Here is a 15,480-nt window from a genome sequence, read left to right as displayed (position 1 = left end):
CTCTCTGTCTATTTGGTCCTGAACTCTTAGACCTCGCTGTGACATTTAAAAGAATAAAAATGTGGCCTGGAACACACAGGGAGGAAGTCACTGCTGACCTGAGCCAAGAACACCGCATCCCAGCGTAGGAAGCTTGGTTGGCCTCGGGCGCGGGGAGGGGATTCAGTCCCGGGACGTGGACTCCAGGACCCAGGAGTCTATGTTTCGGGTTTAACCTGGAGATACAGGCGTTCACAGACAGAGCGTGGGGAGAGAGGGGCTTCCTGGATGCCCGTGTCCCCACCGGTCGGCTGGCTCCGTCCCTTTCTGCCTCCTTGGGAGCCCTGACCCGAGTCAGCCAACCTGTGGCTCTCCCGTGACTTCTCACAGTGGGGGTTTCTCCCCATTTCCGTCTGAGCCCTCAGCCCCATCCTCGGGGCAGCTCCTTACGCCCAGGGGCTCCCTCACTGCATGGCTCACACTGAAACGCCACCTCACACATGCTTCTGGAACTCTGCTGCACAAACACATCTATTTATCTTGCAAGCCAGCCCATCAGACACCTGCTGCCTTTGGGGAACTGCGGACTCCACGTTCTGGAAGCTCTGAGACCTCTGAGGTAGGTGACAAACTCAACACTGGCTGAGGGTAAGGCGAAGCGAAGCTAAGCGAAGCCGCTCAGACTCTTTGAGACCCCGTGGACTGTAGCCTACCAGGTTCCTCAATCCACGGAATTCTCCAGGCAAGAATACTGGAGTGGGTTGCCATTTCCTTCTCCAGGGGATCTTCCCAACCAGGGAAAGGCAGAGAAGTTCAAAGAGAGAAATGCCGAAGTTACTACTGATAATATGTATTAAGAGATGCTGCCATCAACCTAACAATCTAGAAGAATCTAGGGCTCAAGTGTCACTTAACCAAACATGAATTTATTATCTCAGATTTATAGGCACACAAGAGTTCATGTATCCACTTAGGTAGCACAGCAAATATTACTAACTTACATTACTAATTTGAATCCCAAGAATGCAAGCTTTTTAAACGCCCCTGCCGACAGCCTCACCATCCAGCCACTCAGGTGACCATCCGCAGTGACCCACATGGTCAGAAGGACACACACAAGAAAGCACCGCACAGCCACCTCAACCGCAAAGGCGCCTCAGACCTCAAGCCCTTGCAGGGCCCAGCCCTCCCGCGGCAGAGCGTCAGCGACACCTGGCGGCCGCTTGCTAATCAGGCAGCAACCTCTGCGGTGTTAAGTCGCTTCAGTTGCTACAGACTATAGCCCGCCAGGCTCCTCTGCCCATGAAATTCTCCAGGCAAGAATACTGGAGTGGGTTGTCCATTTCCTTCTGCAGGGGTTCTTCCTGACCCACGGATCAAACCTGGGTCTCCCACACTGCAGTCAAATTCTTTACCAACAGGGAAGTAAACCCCCATGCGAGAGCCAAAAGGTGATCTCAGCAAAGCACTTGCGGAGGATCCAGATGAAGTTCACCTGCTCTGCCCTGCATGGGCAAACCCAGCCTATGTCCCCATCTCCTTACTCCTGGGTCCTCAGTGCTCCTCACCCACCAGGCGGTGGCCTGCCCGCTGCTGTCACACTGCTCCAACATGCTGTCAGCTTGCAGACCATTCCCTACTGAAAGGAAATCAGTTTGGGAATCAGGAATGAACATCACCACCAATTTTACCCTTTCTAACTCTGGTCAAGTCCAGACAACAATTGTAGAGAACAACAGTGCATAGGAACCTGGAATGTTAGTGAGAGAGTCAATTCCCAGGCAGATTGATAAGAAGTTCAGGGTCCCCAAGGAGGAGAAAGGGGTCTGGGGCTCTCAAAGTGGAGATTGGGGGTCTGGAACTCTCAAGGAGGAGAAAGGAAAAACTTTTTTCCTCTGCATTCCGTAGTCTCAGTCAATTACAAAACTCAGTTTAAATTCTGTACTAGGGATTACATAACAACAATGTATCTGGCTGGAGGACAGTTTCTCCTTCCTGAAAACCTTCTGACTAATCCTGATATCTTAGAATGTATATTATGGCAGTAGGTCTGGAGGATCTTTCTATTGTTAAATTCTAATCTTGTTATCCTAAACTGTAAATTGTGAGAGTAGGTCTCATAAAATTTTCACAAACTTGAGACATTTTTTTTATTCACTATAATAACTAATTAAAAGGTATAAGGTATATAACTCCATTGCTAACACTAGCAAAGGGGTACTCTTTGTGACCCCTTCTGATGTCTATGTCAGAAGCTTTCTCTATCCCTTTTACACTTTAATAAAACTCTATTGCCCAAAAGCTCAGAGCAATCAAGCCTCGACTCTGGCCCCAGATTGAGTTCTTCTCTTCCGGAGGCCAAGAATCCCTACGTCTTTTCATGGGTCAGCAACAACCATTCATTAGGTCCATGAATCAAGGTAAATTGGAACTGGTCAAACAGGAGATGGCAAGAGTGAATATCGACATTTTAGGAACATCAGTGAACTAAAATGGACTGGAAATGGTGAATTTAACTCAGATGACCATTATATCTACTACTGTGGGCAAGAATCCCTTAGAAGAAATGGAGTAGCCATCACAGTCAACAAAAGAGTCCGAAATGCAGTACTTGGATGCAATCTCAAAAATGACAGAATGATCTCTGTTCGTTTCCAAGGCAAACCATTCAATATCACGGTAATCCAAGCCTATGCCCCAACCAGTAATGCTGAAGAAGCTGAAGTGGAACAGTTCAATGAAGACCTACAGGACCTTCTAGAACTAACACCCAAAAAGGATGTCCTTTTCATCATAGGGGACGAGAATGCAAAATTTGTAGGAAGTCAAGAGATACCTGGAGTAACAGTCAAATTTGGCCTTGGAGTACAAAATGAAGCTGGGCAAAGGCTAACAGAGTTTTGCCAAGAGAATGCACCGGTCATAGAAACACTCCCTTCGAAAAACACAAGACACAAGTCTAACATGGACATCACCAGATGGTCAACACCGAAGTCAGACTGATTATATTCTCTACAGCCAAAGGTGGAGAAGCTCTATACAGTCAGCAAAAACAAGACCGGGAGCTGACTGTGGCTCAGACCATGAACTCCTTATTACCAAATTGAGACTAAAATTGAAGAAAGTAGGGAAAACCACTAGACCATTCAGGTATGACCTAAATCAAATCCCTTACGATTACACAGTGGAAGTGAGAAATAGATTCAAGGGATTATATCTGATAGACAGTGTGCCTGAAGAAATATGGATGAAGGTTCGTGACATTGTACAGGAGACAGTGATCAAGATCATCCCCAAGAAAAAGAAATGCAAAAAGGCAAAATGGTTATCTGAGGAGGCCTTACAAATAGCTGAGAAAAGAAGAGAAGCTAAAGGCAAAGGAGAAAAGGAAAGATATACCCATCTGAACGCAGAGTTCCAAAGAATAACAAGGCGAAATAAGAAAGTCTTCCTCAGTGATCAATACAAAGAAATAGAGGAAAACAATAGAATGGGGAAGACTAGCGATGTTGTCAAGAAAATTAGAGATACCAAGGGAACGTTTCATGCAAAGATGGGCACAATAAAGGATAGAAATGGTATGGACCTAACAGAAGCAGAAGATATTAAGAAGAGGTGGCAAGAATACACAGAAGAACTGTACAAAAAAGATGTTCATGACCCAGATAATCACAACAGCGTGATCACTCACCTAAACCCAGACATCCTGGAATGCGAAGTCAAGTGGGCCTTAGGAAGCATTACTACAAACAAAGTGAGTGGAGGTGATGGAATTCAGTTGACCTATTTCAAATCCTAAAAGATGATGCTGTGAAAGTGCTGCACTCAATATGCCAGCACATTTGGAAAACTCAGCAGTGGACGCAAGACTGGTAAATGTCAGTCTTTATTCCAATCCCAAAGAAAGGCAATGCCAAAGAATGCTCAAACTACTGCACAATTGCACTCATCTCATACGCAAGCAAAGTAATGCTCAAAATTCTCCAAGCCAGGCTTCAACAGTATGTGAACCGTGAACTTCCAGATGTTCAAGCTGGATTTATAAAAGGCAGAGGAACCAGGGATCAAATTGCCAACATCCGTTGGGTCATCAAAAAAGCAAGAGAGTTCCAGAAAAATATCTACTTCTGCTTTATTGACTATGCCAAAGCCTTTGACTATGTGAATCACAACAAACTGTGGAAAATTTTTAAAGAGATGGGAATACCAGACAACCTGACCTGCCTCCTGAGGAATCTATATGCAGGACAAGAAGCGTCAGTTAGAACCAGATGTGGAACAACAAACTGGTTCCAAATTGGGAAAGGAGTACATCAAGGCTATATATTGTCACCCTGCTTATTTAACTTATATGCAGAGTACATCATGAGAAACGCTGGGCTGGATGAAGTACAACCTGGAATCCAGACTGCCAGCAGAAATATCAATAACCTCAGATATGCAGATGACACCACCTTTATGGCAGAAACCGAAGAACTAAAAAGCCTCTTGATTAAAGTGAAAAAGGAGAGTGAAGAAGTTGACTTGAAACTCAACACTTAGAAAACCAAGATCATGGCATCTGGTCCCATCATTTCATGGCAAACAAATGGGGAAACAATGGAAACAGTGACAGACTTTATTTTGGGGGGCTCCAAAATCAGTGCAGATGGTGACTGCAGCCATGAAATTAAAAGACGCTTGCTCCTTGGAAGAAAAGCTATGACCACCGTAGATAGCATATTAAAAAGCAGAGATGTTACTTTGCGAACAAAGGTCCATCTAGTCAAAGCTATGGCTTTTCCAGTGGTCATGTATAGATGTGACAGTTGGACCCTAAAGAAATCTGAGTGCCAAAGAATTGATGCTTTTGAACTGTGGTGTTGGAGAAGACTCTTGAGAGTCCCTTGGATTGCAAGGAGATCCAACCAGTCCATTCTAAAGGAGATCAGTCCTGAATATTCATTGGAAGGACTGATGTTGAAGCTGAAACTCCAATCCTTTGGCCAATACCTTATGTGAAGAATAGACTCATCAGAAAAGACCCTGATGCTGGGAAAGACTGAAGGCAGGAGAAGGGGACGACAGAGGATGAGAGTTGGATGGCATCACTAACTTGATGGACATGAGTTTGAGCAAGATATAGGAGTTGGTGATGGGACAGGGAAGTCTGGCATGCTGCCATTGCAAAGAGTAGGACACAACTGAGTGACTGAACTGAACTGAACTCTGGTAAAGACACTATTATGAAACTGAAGACTCCAAGGTCTTGGCAGCAGATCATGATGCCCCTGGCTTGCCAGCGTGTTCTGTGATCTCCTTTCTGGCTCCATTTACATGGTTCAGGGGCTTCTCTGCTGGCTTAGACGGTAAAGAATTTGCCTGCAATGCGGGAGACTCAGGTTGGATCCCTGGGTCAGGAAGATCCCCTGGAGAAGGAAACAGCTACCTACTCCAGTATTCTTTGCTAAATTTCATGAACAGAGGAGGCTGATGGGCTACGGTCCAGGGGGTTGCAAAGACTCAGACACACCTGAGCAATTAACAAATACACACACAGAGTTCACAGGGGATCCCCAGCCATGGGGTAGGGGTAGGACCACAGGAGGTCAGCAGCCCCAGCCATGAACAGAAGTGGCAACCCCACCTTTGAGTGGGAGATGTTTGCTTCTAAAATACTGTTGATGGTTCCATCTGAGATGTGCAGAGAAGATCGGAGCTCTTCAGTTAACTTGCTGATATTCTGCATCAAATCTTTTACTTTTACATCTGAAAGACAATCAGAAGGAAGGAAATCTTATAATAATAAATATTCGGGCTACTCCTGACTGAAGTAGTGAAGATAAGATCTGACATGAAAACCTGTCAAGGACTGTTCTTCCACTCCATCCAGCCCATAACAAGCACCAAATAAAGTCAAACCTTACTCTTCCATGGGAGTGCTGCGATCATTTGTATCAGAAGTAAAACAAAACCCCAGATGATGTGGCAATTCTGCTCAGTTGCTTCCTCTAAGACCCATGCATTTTAAATTTTACTCTAGAAAGAAGTGTCCCCACCAAGGGAACAGTGACCAAGGAAACTCACTTCTCCCCACATATCTATTCATCTCACTTTTCCGAACAAGAGATTTGCCAGAATTCTTCAGACCTGACACGGTGATGCAAGGGGGCTTCGGGATCTATAAGACTGGGAGACAGGGAGACAGGGCCAGGGAGACTCCTGGACCACAGAAGCGTCTCTCATCCTTTCTTCATTTTGGTACCCAGGATTCTAGGACTTTCTTCTCAGCCCCAAATACATCAGAGCATCCAGGCTCTAAATTGCTATTTACCACATATAGATAGCATAACTCACCCTTTACATGTTTTATTTTAATGATATATTTGTGTGAGAAACTAAATTTAATTTTTAATCAAGCACACTTGGAGGAGCTACATACTCACCCTCAGCTACTGTGAAATTGCTAAGAAAAGTCATTATGGGATTCCCAGACAACAATAAAGTCTTCTCCAGGCTTTGGGCCAACCTAAAATGGCAGAAAATTAAAGCTAATTTAGGCAAGATAAAGCCCCAGGAACAATGTTTGTTGAATACACTGCCTCAGTTCCCAGGAAATGAGCTAGATAACAAGATTGCCTTTCCCTAAAATTTCTCAGATAATTGGACACACGATGTGTCTGTGTGTGGACACCCATTAATATCACGACACCCCCTGCCAAGCAGGAGGAGGCAGGAGAGTAAGGATGCATAACAAATGGCTTCTCATAAATGCAGAAAGAACAGTTAGGGTAGACCATGGAATGTACGAGAAATGAGGATACCAAAAAGTCAGAGGAACACCATTTCTTCTGGGAATAAGTCACTTTCAGAAACAAGTCCCCAACTTCCTTTTCTGAGGGTTAACACTTTGAGAACACAGAGCAAAATTAACCCAGTATGAAGGTGCTTTGGAAAATCACTGCCTGACTCTACAGAACATCTTTACTACCATATTGTAACGTTGAATCTTGACATTTTGATTCAATTTCTTGTTCCCCAATAAAGCCAGCCTCAGCACTAATGCTGCTCCTACCACTTACAATTTCAAAAGTTAAAAGTCATGGGAAACTTTGGTGTGGGTGAGAAAATACATGCATTAATGTGTACATTAACGGTGTGTGAAAGTGAAGCTGCTCAGTCGTGTCTGACTCTTTGTGATCCCATGATGCCTACCAAGCTTCTCCGTCCATGGGATTTTCCAGGCAAGAGTACCGGAGTGGGTTGCCATTTCCTTCTCCAGGGGCTCCTCCTGACCCAGGGATCAAACCCCGGTTTCCCACATTGCAGGCAGATGCTTTACCCTCTGAGCCATTAACGGTGTATGTTATACATTATTGCCTGAGATTCATAATTTACTAATGCACGACATCGTCCTTATGAAGAGAGAGACTGAGGCAGCTTGGGCCCCACCAGGGCATACGTGTGTGGCTTGGAGGCCGACCCAGACTGGCATTCACAGTCCTGCTCACTGGCATCTTCCAAACTGCTTCTGAAGCTTTCCAAGGCTCTGGAGAGATTCCTGTGAAGGCCTTCACAGCTTAGTTGATGGGGAGAGGTCCATATCTTTTCCAATTCCTAGAAAACACAGCAGTGATACAGTTGGAGACTGTTGGCATGAGCTCAACCAGACACGCTGGCATCCTTGCCGAGCATCACATGGACCGTCAGTCTACTGTCTACACAGCTGCCAGCCCACCGTCCTCACTCTAAGGAAACAGGGCAGAGGAGACGGAGAATGTCTGATCCTGCCCAACTGCCTGGGTGCACACTGCAAGGCCTTGGAAGGAGCCCTTGGCTGGGAACCAGGAGAGCCTTGCTCTGCCTGGCCCTGCCATTTACCCAGCGGACACAAGGGCATGGCAAGGACCAGCACTGCCCAGCTGAGAGCCTGAAAACAGACACTGTTCAAGGAAGGTGCCAGGCCACTCTTTGGCAGGAGAAGTGGGTGCTTGGAGAAGCCCCACGGAAGAATCCCTGGTCTGGGCCCTGACTCTTAAGACTCCATGGACACGTTATCAGCATCTTTTACAAGCATAAACAGCTGTATAAAAGACTGATCATTTTATAAAGTATACAATACCTATAAATTGATAAGAATGTAAAATACCTATAATTCATAAAACTAACTGGCAAATATAACTTCACTTAAAATATAAAATGACCCCAAAAGCAGGAGATCACATGTATTTATATGTACAGACACATATAAACCTATACACACTTCCCTGGACTCAGCAGTTCTGCTATATATCATTTTTCCTCCAAACTTAACACTTCTAATTTTGTATTGGGGTATAGCCAATTAACAATGCTGTGGTTGTTTCCGATAACCAGCAAAGGACTCATCCATATACATGGATCCATTCTCCCCAAACTCCCCTCCCATCCAGGCTGCCACACATCACTGGGCAGAATTCCCTGTGCTATACAGTAGGTCCTTGTTGGTTACCCATTTTAAATATAGTTCTGCTGTATATCATTTATTTCACATCATCAGAATTGATTTATTTCATCACCCAGTTCTGGAGTGGGCTGCCATTTCCTTCTCCAGGAACTCTTCCTGACCCAGGGATTGAACCCTAGTTCCCTGCATTGGCCAGCGGATTCTTTACCACTGAGCCACCAGGGAAGCCCCTATCTCATGTAAATCAACACATACTATTTTTTTTTCCTTCAGCTAAGACAGAAAAAGAGATGATGTATTGTACACGTTACGTTCAGCCACAACTGAGAAGAGAACTAGCCCATAATGTCACAGGTCCAGGGCAAAGGACCAAAAGGGACTGCTTTGATACAAGCAAGCTGAGTCTCTCAAAGGTGGTTGAGGAGATCAGAATGGCCATGGAGACCATTCAAAGTTCCAGATCCACTGAGACAAGTTCTGGATAGTAGGCATGCAGTCCAGCAGTTTGTCCCAGCGTCCCTGGCCTCGGGCTTCCCTTGTTCCTGCCTCTGTGGCTGCCATGGGTGTACACGTTTGCTTGGACCTCCGCCTCATCTGTTTTCTTTTGCACAATGGCTTCTCCTTCCACTTCACTCTCATGGCACAGAGGTTTCTCCAAAGATGGTGCTAAGGCTGAGAGAACACATTACATTTTAATAACGCTTCTAAATATCTTTCTCAAAACTGCCACTGATCACTCTCACAAAGGAAAGTCATGAATTGTTCAGATGATCAGAGAACTAACAAATGTGCGTTCCAAGCAAGTCAAATGTGAAGAATTCTGAGGTGTCAAAGTAGAGAGTCCTGGCCTCTGAGTCCCTGCCTTGGGATTTCCTGGGCACAAACGAACTCTGCATGTGATCTGAGCACCAAAACTCAAGTCCCCTAAAGGGGCCACCACACGGAACCTCTGAATTGTGGAGCAAGGAAGACGAGAAGCCTGGGACCAGTGGTGTTCAGAGCATGAGGCCTTGGCCGGAGTCTTGTCCATCTGAGGCCTGGGGAGGGTGGGGCTGGGCAGTCCATCAGACCAGACTATTCGCTTCCTACTTGGTGGCAAACTCACGCACACATGGCTTTTCTCCTCTGCCTCCATGTTCCTTCTGCCTGCCAGACTCTCGGCATGACCTACTCAAACAGGCAACATGATGTCACTGAACACAGGATGGGGAAGAGACCAGCAGTAGCAGGCCCACTGTGCAGATAAAAGAACGCCAACCTTCTCAGACAAGAGCAAAACATGCTAAACTAATTAGGAAGTGAGGAATCTTAATGTTTAGTGTCTTTGTTTTCAACTTTATTTTACTTTATATAATTGGATTCTTAATGATGTCTATGTTTAAGAACCAACTTGCAAAACTCTTAAACACTTAACAACCAGCTCTCCCAAGCCTGTGCCAGCCACTCAAGCAGCAGCCGGAAGACCTGGGGGAGGAGGTGTGGACACCCAGTCTGCAGCCCTGACTCCCCACACAGCTCTGCACCATGGTCCCTTGTCTTTAGGACCACGCCAGCAAGCCTGGAACAGGAAACTGTCCTGCACGGGCCAATCATAAGGAATAGGGAGGTCTCTGAGTCATCAAAGATGCCAAACCTGGTAGTGGTCGTGCCCCAGAACGACCGCTCGCAGGGCAGCTAACAGCAGAAGCCTCGCCACGCTCTGCTCACAGTGCAGAGCGGCACACAACACGTCCTTCGTCAGAGAGTGGTTTTCTGCAGAGGAAACACACAGAGAAGCCATCAGTATGCAGTTCTCCTCGGCTCTCACAAAGGCACTGTTTAAAGGTTCAAAATGACTCAGATTCATAAAGAATTCTAAAACTACCAGAAATGAGGGGGATGCTGCTCCTTTTGAGTCTCAAATGCAACTAAATAAACACTGTTTTATTCTGGTCTAACTGAAAGTATAGAAGTTAAGATATTTCTCCCCCGCCCCAAACGGCCCCCTCTTCGCACCCCTTGGGCAACGTGCCCCCGTCACCCACTTTGCCCAGGGCAGTCTTGGTTTTCACCAACGGGCCTGGAGTAGCGACAGGTAGAAGGGCCTCAGTCTGAAGGTGCATCTCTCGCTTGGTCGAGCTCTCTCTCTCACACACGCGTGCACGCGCGCGTGCGCGCGCACACTCACACACACACACACACACACACACACCCACACACACACACGATGGACAGCAGGCCCCCACCGTCCACCCTTTAGATGCGGCATCCTGGGAGTACCACCTGGCTCCTCACAAACCCGACTGTCAGTCACACTCAACACCTCTGGACACTGTGCCTTGTCCAGAGCCCCCAGGTCATGCCCAGGACAGGGTGACACCCTGACAGGCCTGTCCCTCGCCACTCCCTCCCCCCAACTCGCCTCCACCCTGGGCCACGTGCTCTTCCTAAAGCAGGCAGCTGGTGAAGGAACCTGCGGCTCCATCTCACTCACTCTCGGCTCCTTCCCCAGGCTCCTGACCTCTTGTCTTCTCAGGACTACAAGTGCCTTGCTTCCCCGGCTGCTCGCAACCCTGCTCAGCGCAACCTCGCGACCCACCCTGCTGAATCACAGAGGGCTCCACTGCGCATGCGCAAACCTAGCGCATCCACAAGCGCGCAGCCCCTGGCTTCACACGTGCTTCTGTGTCTTCACCTTACAGAAGATGAAATGTATTCTCACGAATAACAAAACTTCTGTCACTTTCACATAGGGAAAAAAAAGAAGCAAAAGTCCTGCTTCTTACATTTTTACATTGTCTCTCAAAAATTCTTTTTTTAAAATGGTTTTGAACTGCAGACAAGGTAGAGTGCATAGAATAAACCCAAATTCACACTTTCCAGAAGCAGACCACCCAGTTTATATTTTCTCATTAATCTTGCTATTTCTCTGATTTTGAAACCCAACATATTATTGTTAAAAATACAAGTAATCTCTTATTAAAATGGAAAATGAATAAGGTAAGGTACCAGTCCATTCTGAAGGAGATCAGCCCTGGGATTTCTTTGGAAGGAATGATGCTAAAGCTGAAACTCCAGTACTTTGGCCACCTCATGAGAAGAGTTGACTCACTGGAAAAGACTCTGATGCTGGGAGGGATTGGGGGCAGGAGGAGAAGGGGACGACAGAGGATGAGATGGCTGGATGGCATCACTGACTTGATGGACGTGAGTCTGAGTGAACTCCGGGAGTGGGTGATGGACAGGGAGGCCTGGCGTGCTGCGATTCATGGGGTCGCAAAGAGTCGGACCCGACTGAGCGACTGATCTGATCTGATCTGATCTGAAGATATATGAAGCATCCAGCATGTATCTTTGAGGACAAATGTGTGTGTGCTTAGTCACTCAGTCGTGTCTGACGCTTTGTGACCCCACCAGGCTCCTCTGTCCATGGGATTCTCCAGGTAAGAATACTGGAGTGGGTTGCCATTTCCTTCTCCAGGGAATCTTCCCAATCCTAGGGTCGAATCCAAGTTTCCTGCATTGCAAGAGGATTCTTTACCATCGGAGCCACCAGGGAAGCCTTGAAAACAAATGGACCCTCTATTTTGGAGATGTAGCTGCCCCACCGCTGACACTGTCCTGCAGCTGCCCAGGAGGCTTGGAAATGCTAACCTCTGTCCCCTACCTTCCAGGCCCATTCCTGCTGCACCTCACTTGGCCTCTGCAGACCTGCCCCCTCGACCAGTCCTGGCTCTTCCCACCTGCTACTGGCATTCTTCCAGCATTTGGTCACATCAGGCCACCCCCATGCCTGGCCCATCTCCCTGTCCGGACCCTCTTCTCTGTTTGGTCATCCCTTCTGTGCCTCTCCACCGAAGAGGGACTCTGACTTCTCCCCCACACCCCAGGCCCTGGGCAAGTCACTCACACTCTCTGGACCTTTGTTTGCCAATTTGGGAAACCAGATCAAACCAAGTCAAAGGTGACTACAAGGTCCCTTTTGGTTTAAGAGCCGTCAAACTACACACCCTGTTCCCAGGCAGACTTTTCTAACGTATTTCAGGTACTAGATCCAAAGGACAAAAATGTTACTTTCCTCATGGTGTTGCTGAACTTAACTCTATGACACACCAATCACTGCTTCATTGTCAACAGTCACTGTCACAGATCTGAGTGTGTTCCCTCTGTGTGACAGAGGAGGACGACTGGCCCATTTTGGCCCATTCTGCCCCAATACCCTGTTGGCCGGCGTTTGTAACTTCTCTGGGCCTGTCACTACAGAATGGAGTGACAACCTAATAAGGAAAGTGGAGATGAAGTGTGAATGTTACTCATGCTTAAGTATGACATGCTTGGGTTTTCTTGAAATGAAATATAAAAATTAGAAATTAAATCTTCAGTAACGAAGTGACTCAAGTGTGCTATATTAATTTAGCAAATGCAGTACAGAATGGCAAAATTCATATAAATTCAAGTATTGATGAATGTTTAATTTATTTAAAAGCCATTACATTAGCTGACTATAAAACAGTGAAATAATTATGCTTTAAAGTGTGGCTGGGTTCACTATGTCAGATAAGCAGCCACATTTTAGAGTGCGAGCTCTGCGTGTGAGAATATCTGTCAGCCACCCAAAGGTGAGCCGAGGTGCATAATACAGCAACAACACTCATAACATCTCTGACTGGAAACAGAGATTTTTCTTTAAAGAAAAAAATAAACCTACATGACAACTGGGATTTCACTTATAAAATGAATTCACCTTGCCTCCCAGACCAGCCTCACTCCTCTCCTGCTCTGCCACTAAAAGATTCATCGATTCTTGGGTTTAAGAAGGTATTACAAAAGAGAGGTGAGTGAGTGGATCAAAGCTAAGCCTGTGCTAGACCCTAAGTTACCCTTTTTCACTACAAACAGCTCTTCGTAAGCTGTGGGATGATGTCCCCACGGTGGGCAGGGCCACCCATACTCAACCTGCCCTCTTAACAGAATCCAGGAGCAGGCCTAGTACATGCCAGGCACCCATGCATCCATGCCTCACTGATTTCATCCTCTCACTTGGAAATAGCCACGAGCTCCAGCCTCTGTGTCCAGCTCAGGCCAGCCTGTGTCTGCAGGCACTGGACCCCGGCCCATTTGGTCTGGAAGCCCTGGTCCTTGCCCTGCCCCAGCCACCATGATTCAACTTAATGTGAGATCAAAGTTGACATCTTCCCTGGTGGCTCAGATGGCAAAGAATCTGCCTACAATGCAGGAGACCCAGATTTGATGCCTGGGTCGGGAAGATCCCCTGGAGGAGGAAAAGGCAACCCACCACAGTATTCCTGCCTGGAGAATCACATGGACAGAGGAGCCTAGCGGGCTGCATCCATGGGGTTGCCGAGTCAGACACAACTGAGCAGCTAACACTAACACTTGATATGCTGGGTCCTGCCCCAAACGAGCCTCTCCTCCCAAAGCCCCAGCCTCTGCTGCGCACACCCTTAGTCAACCCCCTCCAGGCCCTAGATCACTGTTGGTGGCGGGTGTGGTCACTCCTGCACTGAGCCCAAGCAACCTCTGCAGGGTGTCCTCCAGTGCCACACAGCCACACAGGGACACCTGGGCCTGGATACTGCCTGCCAGGGCCACATGTTCCCTCCAGGATGTCAGAGCAAAATTCACAGACCACGCTCATGCAGGAGTCCCGGGGGACAGAGACTTGAGCCCAAGAGGGCTGCTAACACGTGCTCACGTGTTCACTCACCAAGCATCTGCCAGTGGCTGCCGGCTCCAGTCCCCACATTCAAATGCAGTCACAAGGAGCCCACGGGCTCACTGCCCAGAGGGCACAGCTAAGGGGCCTGACACAGGGCCACCGAACCCAGGCAGGGGTGCTGAGAAGAGCTTCTCAGAGGACATAACGCCTCACCTGAGAATAGTCATCTAAGTAATTACAGTCATCAGAGAGTAAGTCAGGAGGAGGCAGCAGCGTGAGACAGGTGTCAGGTCCACCTGGGATGACAGGGACGGGGCAGAGCTGGCCTGGCAGGCTCCATAAGGGACCCAGGGCTCATGGCCTGCTCCACTGACCCTGGCTCCTCTCTTCTCCTGATCAGCCCACCTCAGCTTCCCGGTGTCCTCCTCTGGGCTCACACCCATCTCCCCAACATCCCTGACACCATTGCTGTCAAGGACTTTAGGCCCGACTACACCAAGACAGCTGTGTGCAAAGACTTCCCTGGTGACCCAGTGGTTGAGACTCTGTGCTCCCAATGCAGGGGCATAGGTTCCAACCCTGGTTAGAGAACTAAGATTCCAAATGCAGCAGAAAGTGTGAAAGTGTTAGTCGTTCGGTCATGTCTGAATCTTTGTGACCCCATGGACCGTATCCTGCCAGACTCCTCTGTCCATGGAATTCTCCAGGCAAGAACACTGGAGTAGGTTGCCATTCCCTTCTCCAGGGGATCTTCCCTACCAAGGGATCGAACCCAGGTCTCCTGAATTGCAGGCAGATTATTTACCATTTGAGCCACAAAGGAATGTGGCCAAAAACACATTGTTTTAATTTAAAAAAAAAAAAGAGGTCTGGGTGCAGCCTTATTTAGGAGCCTACGCGTGAAAAAGCAGCAACATGCATGCGTGGGTGAATACACTCCAGCAGCACTGTGCAGTCTATGGTCCAAATGTGCTCTGAGGCCAGGGTTCACGTCTTGGAAAAAGATCTAAAAATCACCCAGGAGCCCCACGTGGCAGCTCGTGGTACTTTCCTTCCACAATGGTATGCCAGGGAAATGTCACTGAAATCTGTAGTAATGGATTTGGTAAGAAGGATCTTAGATGAATGAATTCGTTTACAATGTAAGTAGCAATGACTCACTGTCACAGACTCTATGCTGAGTATCATGGAGACAGAACTGAATGAGTAACAGATCCTGTTCTCAGTGAAGTAGCAAACAAATGCAGGAGAGGGTCCAACAAACTTAAAGACAAGCACTCAGTGCCAGGACTTCAGAGAAAGTGTTCTAGGAGTTGAGTCACTGCATGGGCCACCCAGCACCTGTCAGTAGAGTGATCTTCCACGCCAGGCACTGGGCACGCACAGGAGACGGAGACACAGTTGCTGCCTTCAAAGA

General features: G+C 47.4%; 1 protein-coding gene across 1 annotated transcript in view; it reads right to left on the bottom strand.

The window, feature by feature from the left end:
* The window catches only part of ABCA13 (ATP binding cassette subfamily A member 13), a 353,566-nt gene that overhangs the window by 297,544 nt on the left and 40,542 nt on the right, over positions 1-15,480 (bottom strand). The window contains exons 11-14 of the mRNA XM_027538443.1: positions 10,038-10,156; positions 7,421-7,575; positions 6,405-6,487; positions 5,606-5,727 (exon numbers count right to left, since the gene is read on the bottom strand). Of these exons, the coding sequence (XP_027394244.1) occupies positions 5,606-5,727; positions 6,405-6,487; positions 7,421-7,575; positions 10,038-10,156 (479 nt within the window). The remainder of the gene's footprint in view (positions 1-5,605; positions 5,728-6,404; positions 6,488-7,420; positions 7,576-10,037; positions 10,157-15,480) is intronic.

This window comes from Bos indicus x Bos taurus, chromosome 4, assembly GCF_003369695.1.
Source record: "Bos indicus x Bos taurus breed Angus x Brahman F1 hybrid chromosome 4, Bos_hybrid_MaternalHap_v2.0, whole genome shotgun sequence".
In the NCBI taxonomy this organism is placed as follows: domain Eukaryota; kingdom Metazoa; phylum Chordata; class Mammalia; order Artiodactyla; family Bovidae; genus Bos; species Bos indicus x Bos taurus.
Note: the sequence above shows the minus strand (reverse complement) of the source record. Positions and strands in the feature narration are given on the sequence as shown.